The following is a 16404-nucleotide window of genomic DNA, read 5'->3' as shown; positions in this document are numbered from 1 at the left end:
AAAGAAATTCTTTGAGATATTGATTGCTATGCTCAGTCTGTTAACCTTTGAATTGGTGGAGAGGATCTAGAGTCAAGTAACCAGGACAGTTGCATGGTCTGTGGAATGCTTCCTGTGATAATAGGCTGGTTAGTGGGTTGCAAGAGATGGGTGATAAATGTGAATATGATAAAAACTCATGCAGAGGAAATGTTTCAGCCCTTGGCTAGAGGCAAAACATGTTCTAAAAATGAGTATGAACATGGTTAGTAAGAGTGAGAATTAGATTTTCTCAAGAAGTGGTGAATGAGTGAAATGGGTTTGCCAGAGTGAGAGTGTCTTTTCTGTGTGGATAGTTTAGGTATCCTGCAATGTCTTCAGTGTTTGAAGGTACTGGTGCAGTAGCATAGAGAAAAAATGCAAAAGTCCCCTTAGACATAACATCATTTTTAAAAAGGTGTACATAATCATTCCTAACTTTTTAAAAATTAAAAGTGCATCCTCAAAAATCCAAAAGGATTTATGTTTATTTTTAGATGAATAAAATGCCTATAATTTTCTTTGGCTAGTTTATTTCTGAATACTAGAAATTTTATTAACATGCATTTCAAAACTGGTTTGCTTAATGACAAAGCCAGAAAACTAGTACACCTCCACATATTGAGGTGTCATTGGTAGGGGCCAGACCCAGAAAGATATAAAATTTAAATAAAGCAGGTTATTTTCTATGTGTGATAAAACCTTGTATAGAACTTAATATGGTGATACACCATTTTTCTACTTATGCAAAGTGTGCTTTGCATAATGTGACACTGAAGCAGTTGATGTGAAGTCAAGTCAACAGCCTGTATATGCAAGTAGAACCATTTCTGAAGATACTTAAAGTGTATGCATACTTTTGGCTTGCATGTTTTTGGATTTGTCTCTGTTTCTCTAGCAGTATTGTTTTGCATCCAATGACGGGTTGCTAGCCCAATCACCAGACGCCTCCCACGTTAGCTGGGAAATGCATGAAGAAGATATTCTTGAGTAAAGGATTAAAACAAGAACATAATTTCTTGTTTATAATTTGATTTGGTAAGTACAATTCACTGTGTGGGTTTTGTTTTTTCCTATAGTGAAGTATATCTACTACCCAAAAGGCTGTCAATTGTAATCCTGCTGTGGACAATAATCTTTGTCTTTAGGTAGAAGATGACTCTTGTTGTCTAGTATGTGAGAACACTATATTGCTTATTGGAGGCCTGATTGCTAGAAAAAAGTTCCATGTTTGGTCTCTAGCAAGGTTTCCTGACCAGGTAAAAATGAATAAAATAACCTTATTCCCTACTCGTAATACTGACGTATTACAAAAAAAACTTGTTCAGTTCCTCATTTTGAAATTTGACTACATCTGTACTTCTAACTGGCTCCTTTCATGGAAGCATTGCTATCATAGTAAAATTTCATTGCGAAAATCACGAAGGATCTATCGTAAGTTATTTTTTCTTACTGGCTTCAGTAACTTTTTTTTTTCCATTTTCCAGATGCTCCCTGGTGTGGACATTGCAAAGCTCTTGCTCCAGAATATGCAAAAGCTGCAAAACAGCTAGAAGAAGAAAAATCTGAAATTAGTCTTGCCAAAATCGATGCAACAGAAGAATCAGAATTAGCAGAGAAACATGAAGTACGTGGCTATCCTACAATCAAATTCTTCAAAGATGGCAAACCAATGGAGTATACAGGTTGGTAGAAATTTGTGTAACATACATAATATAAAAATTAATTAAATTGGAGTTTTGTGGATAGAATCTAGTGGATATGTTAAATATAGTTCATTATCGGTTAAAAGTAAATTACTGTATTAACCCTTCAAGTGCCATTCTTCTAAAGCTAAGTCTTATTTTTGACCATTTAGTAACTACCCTGCGAACTTCTAGGAATGATTTTTTTCCTAACACATAACATTATCAGACTTCCATGAAGTTAAGTGGACATTTGTCATGAAACATATCTCTTGACCATAACATTTCTGTTGTATTTATACCTTATTCTCATTAGTACACATACTTTCCATCAATACATGGCAATTGCCTACTGCTGTTCATAAAATCCACTTCATACTCACTTGCCTGCCACTTTTAACATCTAAGAATGGTCTCTCATTCTATAATTTCTTCATTAATCTGGTGAAATTACCAACTTGAATTTTATCATGTCTGCCTCGCCTTGCAATTTATCTGTTGACCTCCAGTTCAGAGTCTCAAGTTTTATTCATTACTATGGCCAAATTTCTGTTCCATAGTGAGGTGAAATTGAGATCTTCATGTTGAGAAATAAGACTGGACTTTTTTATATGGCGTATGATATTCTAAGATTTTTTTATTCCATTGCAGATTGGTTACAAAAGATTTTGGAGCTTGAGATGCTTAATTGCTATGCTTCAGTAAGCAGGTATTAAACCGTCAGACTGGAGGAAGTTATCTAGATGTTGTGGCATCCTTAGGGAAAAAAAAAGTTAGGAAAAGTCTATTGAGTTTGATTGCCTTATGTAATACTATCACTTAAAAGTTTACAGTGGAAAAAGTTCATGCTTGTACTATGCAAAGATCCAATATAATTTTACTATTTCCTTTATGCAGTAGAAATGGGTTTTATGTCAGACTTCATGGAAAGTGAGTTTTCCTTTATAAGGCTACAGTTTTAAAATATTTTTTTCAAACCACTCACTAGGTAGTACTGCACTGAACTATATGGTGATGTTTTAGGTAAACTAACAAATTTTGTTGGCATTACTGTACTAAGTGTTCTTGAAGGGAGTCTAATATTGTAATTGAGGAAGGCACTGTAGAGGCCATGATTTCCACAGAAGTTAGTAATTCTTTGTGTATGACTTAGTAAAGAATCGTTCTCTGTTCTTCAGTTTCAACTCCAACAACCATAAAAAGTCAAGTGAAGAAATAGAGGTAACATGCATAACCAAGTAAATCTTCCAATCTTACCAAGTTCACTTCACAGATGTCTTATTTCCATTCTCAGTGATTCTCATTTTCTTTAGTTTGCTAAACCACATCTACTTTTCCTAACAAACTCAGATGCAGTTTCAAACACTGTTCATCTGTTTTGCATGTGAGTGTGTGTATGTATTCTTATTTTATTTATTTTGTTGTGATATGCAATCACATCTAATTTGCTCTGATATTCCATACCAGAGTTTCTAAATTATAATTTTTTTATTATTTTTGGCGAAACTCTGCCTCACTATTAGATCTACTTTCTTCATGATCTTTCTAAGTAGTATAACATATTTGTCCTGAGTGATTCAGGCCACAATCCAGTGTTGTTGTTTTTTTTCTCCCATGGAGCAAAATATAGCCACTCCCATCCATATCTGACATGAATAAAATGTTAAGTGGGATGATTTTTGACATCTCATATCCTTAGTTGGATAATTTTGGATCTGTTTATCAAATGAACAATTCTAATTGACAAGGATACAGTTATTCTGTATTCGTTTATTCTGAAGTTTGAAATAGTTGCAAATTATCTAAAATTATGTACATATCCAAAACTGATTTTTGCAAAAAACTTGTATCCAAATAGTAGTTACTTTTTGGGCTCCTGCCTAAACTAGCTGTAACTTTTGTCCAATCTTGCACCTCTTCTCTCCCTGGCAGTTCAGTTGCATTCTTAAAAAAAAAAGAATAAACATCCCTTGGCTTCTTACTTTTCTAACTTTTACATGTAACTTTGATAATGGATATCCCATTCCATTCACACAGTCATTCCCTTTTTTACAGAAAGCACTCAGAATAATCTCGTTGAGATGAGATATCAAATCTGATGCTGGAATTACTCCATTTTTGAAGGTTTGTAGTCTTAAGCTGGCTTTTCTGTTTTGTTGGATTTTTTTTATTTCTTATTCTATTGGTCTCACCAGGGGTGAATTCTCCATGCTTGCTACGCAAGCTCATTACTTGAGAAAGAAGTAATATTTATTTGTTAATAAATGCATGCATTTATAAGCATTCCATTTAGTCTTTTATTTTTGTAGACAGAAGAAGTGTTAAGCTTGCGCAGCAATAATTGAACTTTGCATTGTGTATCGAAGGCCGATGCTTGCTCGTCTAGTCAAAGCTGCCTTGGCTTGCTCGGTTGTCGGAGCTTCCAAGTCCTCGCTGCAGCACTGTTATTTCATGACGTTAGCTGTAGCTCACTGGCTAGTAGCTCTAGCCAGTGAGCTTCAGCCAACCTTTAGAAGTGTGCATGTTGCTTGGGAAAATTAAGTTACAACCAACTTTTTATGACGATGTTATTGACCAGTTCATAAAGAAGAACCGTAGGGTAGAATTTGTATTCAAGTAGCTAAATTGAAAAAGATAGAATATCGTTTGTAAAATAAATGTCGTATTTGTAAGATTAAATGTACATAAATTTCTAAATATATAGTTTTAAATGGTCAGTAATTCATTATTCTGCTAATCAAACTTCAATCATTCAATCACAGCTCTCACTCCCTGAATGATAACAAGAGTGTGAATTTCAAGACTAGCATTCACCCCTGGGTCTCACAACTTTGAAATATAAAGTAATTTGAATTCAAAGCCTCCTTAAGAAAGAAAACATATGTCATTAATTAGCTATCTGATTTCTCATTTTGGTTCTTAATAAACTCATTAATACTTAGCTTCTTAATATTTAATTAATGAAATGCATTGGAAATATAGGTTTTTTCAGACCTTTTTAATAGTATGTATCCAGTGGTGGGTGTTTGCTGGAAGATATGCTGTGGACCAACAGTGATGAAATACACATTGATCAATAATTGAACGTTTTTTTAACTATCCAATGCAAATTCTTAAGGTCAATCTAAATTTTCTGTCATCAGTAGGCTGTATCAGTTTTGACATTGCTGAGTAGTGGTTCTGGTTGTGTGTTAAGGTCATGATTAGTGCAGAGGAAATTCTGTATGGATTTTAATTTTTTCATGTTTTCTTTTTTTTTTTATATACAGCCACTCCCTAACTTAGGTAAGCGTTGGATTCTGTGGAATTTCATGCAAGCAGGAGTTTACCTAATGCTTATGCAGCATTCACAACTATATACACTGAAAATTTGATTCACTGATTCTTTAGCATTTATTTATTTATTCATGCACTATTCTATAAAATAGAATTCACTGTTGAAGCAGTGAGACCTAATTTCCATGCAGTAGAAGACAAACTTTGTCCTGCTTTGTATTTCTTAATCACTTCTTTCATTTTATAGCACTGCTACCAGTTGCACTTTCCTTTAGTTGCTTTCCCTTCCTTGTAATAATAAGAAAAAGCTGTCACGAGGGTTGAAAAGAACAGTGACTGCACAACCAGTTTCCGATCCAATAATGAAGTAACATTCATTCGACTAGTGTAATTTATTATCAGCACCAACTGAGATGTGCCAACTATTAGACGCTTATTGAGTTATGTCATCTACATATTTTTGCTGTCCTAGCTGGACATTTTATCTATTTCCTGCAGGATGCAAAATACATTTCCACAACTGGAAGTTTGCACTGGTGGCAAAACATTAAAGTCAATTTATGTTATTCTGGGAACAGCTGTACACTTTTCTGGAAAGGATTTATTTTGATTCATATTGATATTATTAATTAAGACTCCTGGCTGGTGATGAATTCAAGTATGAGGATTTTCATCCTTATGCTGAATCCCTGTGCTTTACAAACTTGTTACTCTGTAGTGTGTGCACAGGTTTCTAGCCATTGCATGACCTTAACAGTATACATATCCCCACTACCACATGGTACTTGAACTTCGTGTTTGTATGATGTAGCAGATTTATTGCTAGCTAGTCAGCAAGTCTAATATTACCTTCATGTTCAGCATGTAAGAAGTATTCATGTCAACGGTTATTACTGCACCTTTCCAGGTTCAGATAAGAACCGAAACCCTATTTATGTTATAAACAAAGTTTATATGCTGTATGTTTATTACTTATGGAAACACCCCACAAAGTGTTAATGTATCTCAGTAGGTTCCTAACATAAATATCCTTAACAGTAGCACAAGTAATAAAGCAAGTTTTCCTTTTGTTTGCACTTGTTACCAGTTGTTGATTCTTGTTTATTTGACTTAATATGTCCACGGGCACATGTTAATAAGTGTAGCCACCAATGATGCTTTTTGGTTTTAAACACTTGAATTTGAATCTGTTTATAGGATGCTGAGAACATTTTCTGGAGTTTTTAGTCTTATGGGGAAGCAGGTTAATCCCTCCATAAACTTTTGTCTTATCTCCCACAAAACATTAACTGGCTGAGAGTATGTGATAATACATACTACATGGTGTTGATTCCATCCCATCAGAATAATTCAAGTACTTGTTTATGAATAATAGCTTACGAAGAGACCTGTTATTGCTTTTCTTTGCATGTGGACTTTGTTTGTGAGTCTGCTAACAGGCAGTTGGTCATCAGCAGTTTTAAACTTTCCACATGCTAAATGAAAGCTTTCTCCCTCACTGAAATAAATTTAATCAGTTTCAGTGCCTCAATTTTTGTGAGGGGCATTTAGGGAAATGATTATAGAACAAGTACCATTTTACTTAGGCATAATCCAGTATTGCAAAGATTTCTGAAATGGCAGATTTACAAAGCCTGAAAAGATTTCAACTTAGTGCAGGAATAAAACTTTCACTTCCTCGAGTTTGATGTAACCTGTTAAACTGAATGAAGTAAATTCTTAATTCTTCACTTAGAAACCAGATTGAAAATGGTTTTATAGAAGTTATGGTATCATATAGACACAAGTTAGTCTCAGAATAGGCTTCTGCATTTTGGTCCTTATCAGTTAATATCCCAAATTTCTTGATCTTGAATGATCAATACAGCGAGTTCCCACTTACTCTGAAATCTGTCTAAGCAAATTTCATAATTCTTGAGCAGCAAACCCGTTTTCTCTTTAATAAAATTATCTATTTATGGCTTGATGTTGCTATTATGAAATTATTTCAGTAATCAAAAAATGAATTTCTTGGAAACCTGTTAAACATAACATGGAAGTTTGCTTTTCCACTTGGTTGTACTATAAACTAAGGATGCCAAGAAATGATCTTCTTGGTTTAATCCTTTATCCAAGTGTGTAAGCAAGCAGAGTTTGCACCTGAAGTATTTTCAGGACTGAGCAACTCTTATATAAAAGCTAATGACTTCACATCACTTGCCTTAGTATCTCATAATGCAAAGCACATATCCTTACAGACATGTTTAATGCTATGCATTATGGGAAGAGTCACTACCCATACCCAGAGAGGATACCAGGATTGAAGTAATGCAGAAGTTATGTTTTCATTTACGAGTAGCCAAAAGGTGTGATACCTTATTATTAAAATACTCTGGATTAGAGATACAGTGGTATCTCGCTAATCCGAACTAATAAAAACCATGCTCGTTCGGATTAGCGAATTTCCCCACAAGAGACGACAATAACTACTATTTAATACAAAAATAATCAGATTCTAATGGTACATCAATTTAATTCTGTAAATGAAGTAACTGATAGAAAAAAGCTATTGTAGTTTAATGTAAAACTTAAAAAAATAATACAGTACACAAGTTTATTTTAGTAAAAAGATTAGTTTGTAACCTGTATTGTTGAGGATTCTGATTTAATAAAATTGTATAGTTCAGTACATAACTTAATTTGCTTAAAAAATCACTTTATACACACAAAAAAAGTTATTTTTATTTCTTTGTAGAAAAAGTCACTGATTTTCTTTTGCTTCTTGGAAGCTAAACTTTTTTTGAATGCTTCTTCTCGGAGCTGCATTAGCAATAAAATTTTGTGGAATGGCATATCATTCTGCTTAGCGCATTCTATACACATATTAAAACTTTCAACTGCCTCTTTATGTTTTACTTTTTTTTTTTTCTTAGAGTTCTTTATCGTCATCTTCTAATTCATTCTGTAGCGTCATATTTATAATTTCAGCATCTGATTTGATTTCAAATTCACTTTCGGTTCTACTTGTAATCCATTCCTTAATATTTGTTTGTGAAATTTACGTTTGTGTACAGTATAAAAAAGCAAACGTGAACACGCAATGAATAAAAATAGACCTACACTATAACCGCACAATCGACAGTATGAAAAAATACGTACTGTAATAATAAAATAAATAATAATAGTTAGAATAATAATTATTAAATAAAAATAATACTATACAAAATAATAATACGTAATAAATAACACTTTTTTTTTTTTTCTTTCAAACCTCAGTTCGGATTAGCGAGATACCACTGTAGTTGTTGACTTGACAAATATACCAATTTTTGTGAAGCAGGCCTCTCAGATCATGCTCTGAACACCCTACACCAAATTGATTGGAAAAGTGCCTGCTCTTTACATCATACAAAAACCTGGTGTGAAAGAAAATTTATAGAATCCTGTGAAATTCTGATTAACCACCCTAATCTCGACAATAATGGTGGCATAAAAATTCCAAGAATTTGGATGACACATATTCACCCTACTTACTATCTAGCATACTTTAGGACTTTCTCTATATATAAATAAACATGTTGCTCTCCAGCCCAATTTAATTTTGTAACCTAATAGATAATAATTGGACACTAGCTTTGATATAGTAAAGGTTTTTTTTTTCTTTCACTGTATCTTCATGGAACCATGAAATAGATCTGCATGCAATATCAAGGTTCATTTCAGCATTACATTATCCTCTGAGTTGTATTTGCAGTCTTTGCTATATGGCCCTCGAACTTCAACTTCCTGTCTACTAAATTTCCAAGACCCCTAACGTGATCAGTTCAGGCATAATCCCACTAATATAACATGACATTTGATATCTAATCACATCAAAGTACATGACTACGTTTACTAACACTGAACTGACAACCATTTTCACATACAGTTCCAGCTTATTCATATCATTCTGTAAGTATTGTGTATAGCTGTATTCATGATTACCTTGCCTATCTTTGCATCATCAGCAAATAGTTGACTCCTGTCAAATCTTTCCCAATGTTGTTAATATAAAGATAGAATATTAATGGACTAAGGACTTATCCTTGGGATACACCAAGTCACCTTAAATCTTTTGCAGAATCTCTATATAAATTGCTTTCTGATGTCAATCAGCCATCCTCTTATCCATGCTAATATTTTATGATTTAATCCCATATTCTCCAATTTATGCAAGTGTTCCATGCTATATCCCATCAAAAGCCTCAGCAGTACAAAAGTATCATGATGTATTCGTTCCTCTTGTATAACTCAACTCACATTATTATAAAATGTGAGGAAGATGCTCAAACACAACCTTCCCTTAGTAAACCCATTCTGTTCATTGCATAGTATAGATTCTCTCAACCCATTTCTGTATCAGCCCTTGCCAACTTTTCCAAAATGTTCATCACTTCAGAGATACTGATGGATCAATAGCGGGATACATTAATCTTTGTATTACCCTTGTGCAATGGAATCCATATTGATATCCCATCAGTCCCTGTTGGTGAATTCTTATTCAGTGTGTGCAATAGCACTATCTCCTTCTCATACACCTGAGTTTCTTCATCCAGCAAAGAGGTAGCAGCGCGCTCAATGTTGCATACACCATATTGATAGCTTTAGCAAAATGGACACTCATTAGTATAACAGTTTCTTCTGTATCTGTCATCCTCCCACCATCTGCATTTAGTTAAGTATTCTGCAAATGAGCAGGTTCTTCTCTTAGTAGCAAAAACTTTCCTTTCACTTTCCTCTGTTCTGAGCCTTCTCTTTCAAGGTTGTGTACCTGTCTCCATTCAGCATGTCATCTACCATTGTTTTTCTTATTCTTCCTCTGGGTCTTTTCTGTCTATTTTTCCTTTGATGGCATCTCTCATTCCATTTCCTCTCAGAATATATCTGATCCAGTTTCCCTTTCTTCTTTTTATCCTCTTTAACAGACTTCTTTCTTTCTACTCTTTTTTTAAGACCTCTTCATTAGTTATTTTATCTGTCCATTTAATTTTTTCCTACCTTCTCCAAATACATATCTCAAAGCTTTCCAAAATCTTAATTTCTTCTTTCTTCAATGTCCAAGTTTCAGCTGCATATAGGGCAATACTCCACACATAACATTTTATTAAGATTTCTGTCCATTTTACTTCTGAATAAATTCCATTTTCTATTAAAGGCATCTCTTCCCATCGCTATTCTTGCTTTTATGTCACTTTTGCATCTTCCATCACTGCTAATCACACTTCCTACACCCTCCATCCAAAAAAGAAACCGAACTTTTGATAGAAAATAAAACACAGGCCAATTATAATTATTCAAATCATTTATTTCAATCAATATACTCTCCCTCAGCTCTTTGATACAGCGTTTGGCACTGTCAGTTAATTCGTTAAATGAGTTTTTATATCAGTTTTTGGGATACTGTTAAGGATCATGGTTACTGCCACTTGAATATTTTCAATGGTGTCGTATTGCTTTCCTTTCATTGACAAATGAAGTTGGGGGAAGAGAAAGAAGTCACAGTGTGCTAAATCAGGTGAATACAGCGAGTGATTCAACACACAAACTTGGTTTTTGCTCAAAAACTGTCTCACAATGTTCGAACAATGAGATGGTGCATTATCCTGTAAAAGTGACCGGTTGCCTGCATCACGATATTCATGCCATACACGACGAATTCTCGCTATCAATCGCTTCAAAACTTAGAGATAAAACTTGCCATTCACCGTTTGGTTGGCCAGGTGGAACGAATCCTTTGTGGATAATGCTCTTGGAATTGTAGAAACAAATCAGCATTGTCTTTACTTTTGACTTCTCCAAGTGACTTTTTTTTCGGATGCCCCTCTTCTGGTGGTCTCCACTCTGCACCTTGGTGCTTTGTTTCGGCCTCATACTCAAAACACCATGTTTCATCACCAGTAATGATCATTTCAAGGAAATTTGAGTCTTTATGAGCAGTTTCAATGAGGCCCTTGCAATTCAATTCGATACATTTTTTGGTTGTCGGTCAACTTGTGGGGAACAAATCGTGAATTCAATTTACGAAGGCCCAAAGTCTTGGTCAAAATGTTGTGAACAGTTGATTTTGGAATCCAATTCATCTTCAATCAGTCTTAGATGATTTCTGGTTTTCTTTGATGAAATCATGCACTTTTTGGATGCCAACTTCGCTCAGTACAGTTTTTGGATGGCCCGGCTTTTCGTTGTCCATAAGCGTCTCGCAACCACTTCGAAATCACTTAAACCACTCCTAAACTTGAGCACGGGATAAGCATTCATCACTGTATGCATTTTGGTAAAACTTTTTAGCAAGTTTAACACAAAAGACAATCACAGTTCTCTGTTTGAAACTCATTTTCTGACCATTAGTCAAAACACAGTCACTCTTAGCACTAGAAGAGAAGCCAACTCAGCTTATAATGAAACCAATGTCATAAACAGTTGACGCAACACTAATGAAAGTTGCTGCTTTCAACAACAAAAAGATACAACAGGTGGTGCCACCAGTTTCTTTATTTTCAAAAATTTTGGTTTCTTTTTGGACAGAGGATGTCGATATTTAAATGTCTTTACTTGATTCAATTTTACCCCATTTATTCTGATATCCATATTTGCCTCTTTCCTTGCTACTTTCCTTACCTTTTGTATTTCTTAATTTTCATTCCATAATTTTTACACGATTCCAGTAATGTGTTCAGCAGATGTTGTAATCCTGTTTCAGTATTTGATAATAATGCCTTGTCATTTGCATTTCATATTGCAAATATCTGTCTACCTCCAATCTTTATTCCTTCTTCTGAATTCTCCATTGCTTCTTTTAACATTGCTTCGGTACATGTTAACCAAAATTGGTGACAGAGAACAGTCTTGTCTTATTCCTCATCCAATGATACCTGGTTCTGTCGTACCATATGTCTCTCACCATGGCAGTTTGTCCCATGTATAGTGAAATAATTTGCCTTCTGTCTTTCCAATCTATACCAATCTTTTCCATTACTTCCACCATCTTATCCCATTTTACAAAGTCAAAAGCTTTTTCAAAATCTATATAACAAATATTAACTTATTTATTCATTTCCAGACTTCTTTCACTTATTCTTAACAGTCCAATTGCATCTCTTGTTCCCCTACCCTTCCTGAAACCAAGATCTTCTCCAAGAAATTCTTCCATCTTAGATGCAATTCTGTGTTAGAATTCTCATAAGTATTTTTGATGTATGGGGAAAAGAGGCTTATTGTTCTAAAAACCTTACAGTTCACTGTAAGGATTTTATTACTTTTCTTTGATATAGGTATAAATATTAAGGTCATAAAATCTTTTGGTAATTATCCTTTGTTATAAATTATTATTTTGGTTATTTCTTCAGTTCCTTTCTTCTGAAGTTGTTTCAGGAATTCTGCAGATATTTCATCTATTCCTTATGTCTTCCACATTTTAGTTCTTTAATGGCCATTTCTACTTCTGTCTTCAGAATCTCTGGGCCTAGATCATCTTCATTTACCTTCTTTATATCTACTAACGGCAACTCATTTGGTCTATTTTCCTTGTCATATAGATCTTCAGTGTATTCTTTCCATCTCATTAGGATTTTATCTTCTTCAGTTATGATTTTACCATTCTTAGCTCGAATTCCATTTCTCTTGGGATTCATGCTTCTTGCTTTTTCATACAAAAAATCATACCTTCCCACTCTCACAATTTTCCATTTCTTCACATTGTTTTTTAAGCCAATCTTTATTACTTTCTGCTTCCCTTCTCAATCTGTCATTCAGGGTTCTATATTGTATTTTCCCTTCTGGGGTGTCTTTATTTTTCCATTTTCTTCTTTCTTCCATTAGAGAAATCATCTCATTAGTTATCCAAGGTTTTTTTTATTCTTTTTGCTCTTACATAACCAATTTCTTCTTCTGCAATCTTCTTTTTCTCTTTAACTTGTTCCCATTTCTTTTCTGGATCTTCAGTTTTGATAAAACTTGTTTCCTCTAACTCTTTCTTCAATCTATTTCTAAAGTAGATATTTTTATTGGTGTTTTTTAATTTAGTAATTTAGTAGTTATTCTTTCATATTCATTCTTTTTTACTTCTAACATAATGATAGAATGCTTTGGGCATTGTCTTCAGCTTGCAAAGCCAGTTTCATTTCATACTCAGACTTAGCTTTCCATACAATAGTTCTAACCCTATTGCCCTTGTCTTATAATTTTCATAACTGACATAATCCTTGTGTGCCTATATTCTTTACACTTCTGTTGTGTTTTTTTTTCTGTCTCTTGATTAATGAGATTTCTCATTGATTTTTCTCTAATTTTATTTGTTCTTTGAACTGCAGAGAGACAGTCGGTATTGCATCATTAAATATTTTTTGAAATACTTCCAGTGCACTCCATATATCCTTCCCATCTGGAAACAATGCCATGGGATAAAACTTAGTACACTCCTCAGATGGTCATAATTTTGTGCTTTGTAATTCAGCTAGGTAACCCTTTTCTGAATGGAATATCCATGTACTTTACTACTTCCCAGGTCAGTACAGCATGGTCAATCACCAGCTGGAGGCATCTCCTTAACTGACTCCCTAGATACTGTGAAGTGTAACACACTTTAACCTTGAGTTCCTTCTGTCACATGCTGCCTGATGTCTCGCAACAGCTCAAATTCGGTTTCATACTTCTCATGAAATTTCATTGCTACTACCCTATTAATGTGGGAATTCTCCTCCCCCTCCACACAAGATTACTTGTTTTGCATCAATTATTTTTATTTGATAATGCATTTCATCACTAACATCTATTCCACTAGGTCTATAGCCAACTATGTACTTAGTCTAGTTAAGATTCCATTATACACCAATTTCTAATTGGACTCAAGTCATCCAGTATCATTGGTAGCACATTCTCTTCTCTCTTATGTCTATCCTTCATAAAAATACTCTAAATACAGCAAATGATATATCTGCCTCTGATAGTGAAGTCTCACTAATGCCTAGTCTCGAGGTCACAATGTATTCTTTGGAGAAACAAACTTGACTCTGTTTCTGATACTCTTGGGTAGTTAAAGATTTTTTTTTTATTAACTTTTGTTAATAATGTGGTATTGCTATACAAGCACATTACGAAATGCATCATATGATTGTCCATGCAGTCTGTAAGAATCTTTCTGCTATGTGTAGAGATCGGTGATGTGTGTGAATAAACATTAATCCGAATGGTGTTAAGTTGAAAATGATATAACAGTAGTATGTTATTATCCCTTTGCACTAATTATGTAGTAATTTAACAATTGTTAAATTTTGTTAACATCCTGGAGCAGACTGGTACAAACCATGAGCTGTTAAGATCCTAAACCTTCCAAGTTAAACCCACCTTGCTAGACAGGATGTCAGAGTAATCCCTAGGGAGTTCATAGAAGAAACATCAAACAGTTTGACACTAGTGAGAGCATGCTTGAAACTTTAGGAAGGAGTTAAGATCAACATAGGATGTAGCCAAGAAGTATCTAGGCCCAGTTAGAAAACCAAAAGACCCATCGATGTCTGATTCAACATAGGATTCAATTGACAAGAGATACAGGAACTGAAGAATATAAGAGATTACATTGAGAAGTCAGAAAAGCCATCAGGTAGCACAAGGATAATTATTATGCTAACAAATGTGAAGAGAGCCAGATGAGCAGTCTCACACACACACGTTTCATTTAGTCATCTTCATCAAATTCCTGCCATGTACCCTCAAGGGGTGTACAGGATATGATAGTACAACATGAAAAATTTACATCATTATTAACTTCTTATCTACAATTTTTCTCTAAATCAGTCTGTTACTTGTCAAGACTCCAACATTATCAGATCTTATATTTCTATCGTCTAAGGCACTTTGTATCATATCAATCCACCTGTATCTTGGTCTTCCTCTGGGTCGTTTTCTTGCGAACTTGGCAGAGAACACTTGTTTTGCTAATCTGAGATTAGCTCTGCTAACACATTCCTGGATGCTGACAATGTCAAGTTCTTTCCTAATATCCTCATTTTTAATGATATTGCCATTGATGCCTTCTGTTCACGCCTCTAATCTTTCTCAGGACTCTCATATCTTCTGTCTCTAGTCTTTGGTCAAGTGTTTTACTTCTGACCCAGCTCTCAGAACCATAAGTTAAAACTGGTTTGAACAGTGTCTTGTATACAGCTAATTTAGTGTTCCGACTAATTTCTCTCTTATTCCATATGAATTTATTCAATTGACTTCCTACCTTACCAGCTTTGTTGATTCTGTTGTTTATTTCCATATTTAATTTACCATCTTCACTAAAAATCGTAACTGAGTAGTTGAAATGTTTTACTTGTTCCACATGTTCTCCATTCACAACACATTTGACATTTTCAGTGATTCTGCCTATTTTCATTGTCTTTGTCTTTTTATTGCTGACCTTCATACCATATCTATTACAACAGTTATTCAATTTAGTCAGAGAATCTTGTAGCGGATTTATTTAGAAGAATAACATCATCCGTATAAAGCAAAGAGCTGACATTAACATCTCCAATTCTGATATCATGTTTAATACCACTTTCCTTCAAAATGTGATCCATATAGTTAATGAATAACAGAGGGGATAATGTACATCCTTGTCTCACACCAGATTTAACATTAAACCATCTTCCTGTACTTCCTTCAATTCTAACTGCCGACTGACAACTCACATACAGACCAAGTACTGCTCGATATAATGCCCCATTGACCCCATATAACTGTAGCGTATTGAATAGCTTCTCTCTTGGCACCTTGTCATATGCCTTTTCCAAATCGACAAAACCCAAATACAGATCTTCGTTATATTCCCATGATTTCTCGACTATTTGTCGTAATGTGAAGATCTGATCCTGACGACCTCTATTTAACCTGAATTCAGCTTGTTCTTCACCAAGCTTTTCCTCCACAATTCTTTTCAACTGTTTCTCAAGTATACTTGCATATATCTTACCAGGAACACTCAGAAGGGATATGCCTCTGTAACTCTCACATTCAGTTTTATTTCTCTTTTTATATATGGGTACTATGAGAGCTGTACTCCAATCATTGGGAATTTGTCCCTCTGTACAGTTATTCTGAACTATGCAGCACAGCCACTGTATGACTTTTATACCATCATACTTCAGCATTTCTGATCGAATATCATCTACTCCTGCTGCCTTTCCACATTTCAAGCCTTTGATGGCTTTTTTTACTTCAATTATGGATATGTATTCCTGACTGCATGCCTGGTCAGTGTTTTTTACCACTGTACTGCCATCACTGCTTGTTTCATTTAGCAAATTTTCAAAGTAATTAATCCATACTTCAAGGATATCTTTTTTCTCCCATTTTCATGTCACCTTTATCATCTCTAACTCCTTTTACAGCACTCTTTCCTCCATTCCTAAGCTTCTTCAAC

The 16404-nt window shown here is 34.4% G+C and overlaps 1 protein-coding gene across 1 annotated transcript in view; it reads left to right on the top strand.

Moving 5' to 3' along the window:
• Window positions 1–16404, top strand: part of Pdi (protein disulfide isomerase) — a 145552-nt gene that overhangs the window by 43756 nt on the left and 85392 nt on the right. The window contains exon 2 of the mRNA XM_090397372.1: window positions 1506–1703. Within this exon, the coding sequence (XP_090253498.1) occupies window positions 1506–1703 (198 nt within the window). The remainder of the gene's footprint in view (window positions 1–1505; window positions 1704–16404) is intronic.

Source organism: Typopeltis vanoorti, chromosome 9 (assembly GCF_054136105.1).
Source record: "Typopeltis vanoorti isolate ZY-2024b chromosome 9, IOZ_Tvanoo_1.0, whole genome shotgun sequence".
NCBI classification, from domain to species: Eukaryota; Metazoa; Arthropoda; class Arachnida; order Uropygi; family Thelyphonidae; genus Typopeltis; species Typopeltis vanoorti.
Note: the sequence above shows the minus strand (reverse complement) of the source record. Positions and strands in the feature narration are given on the sequence as shown.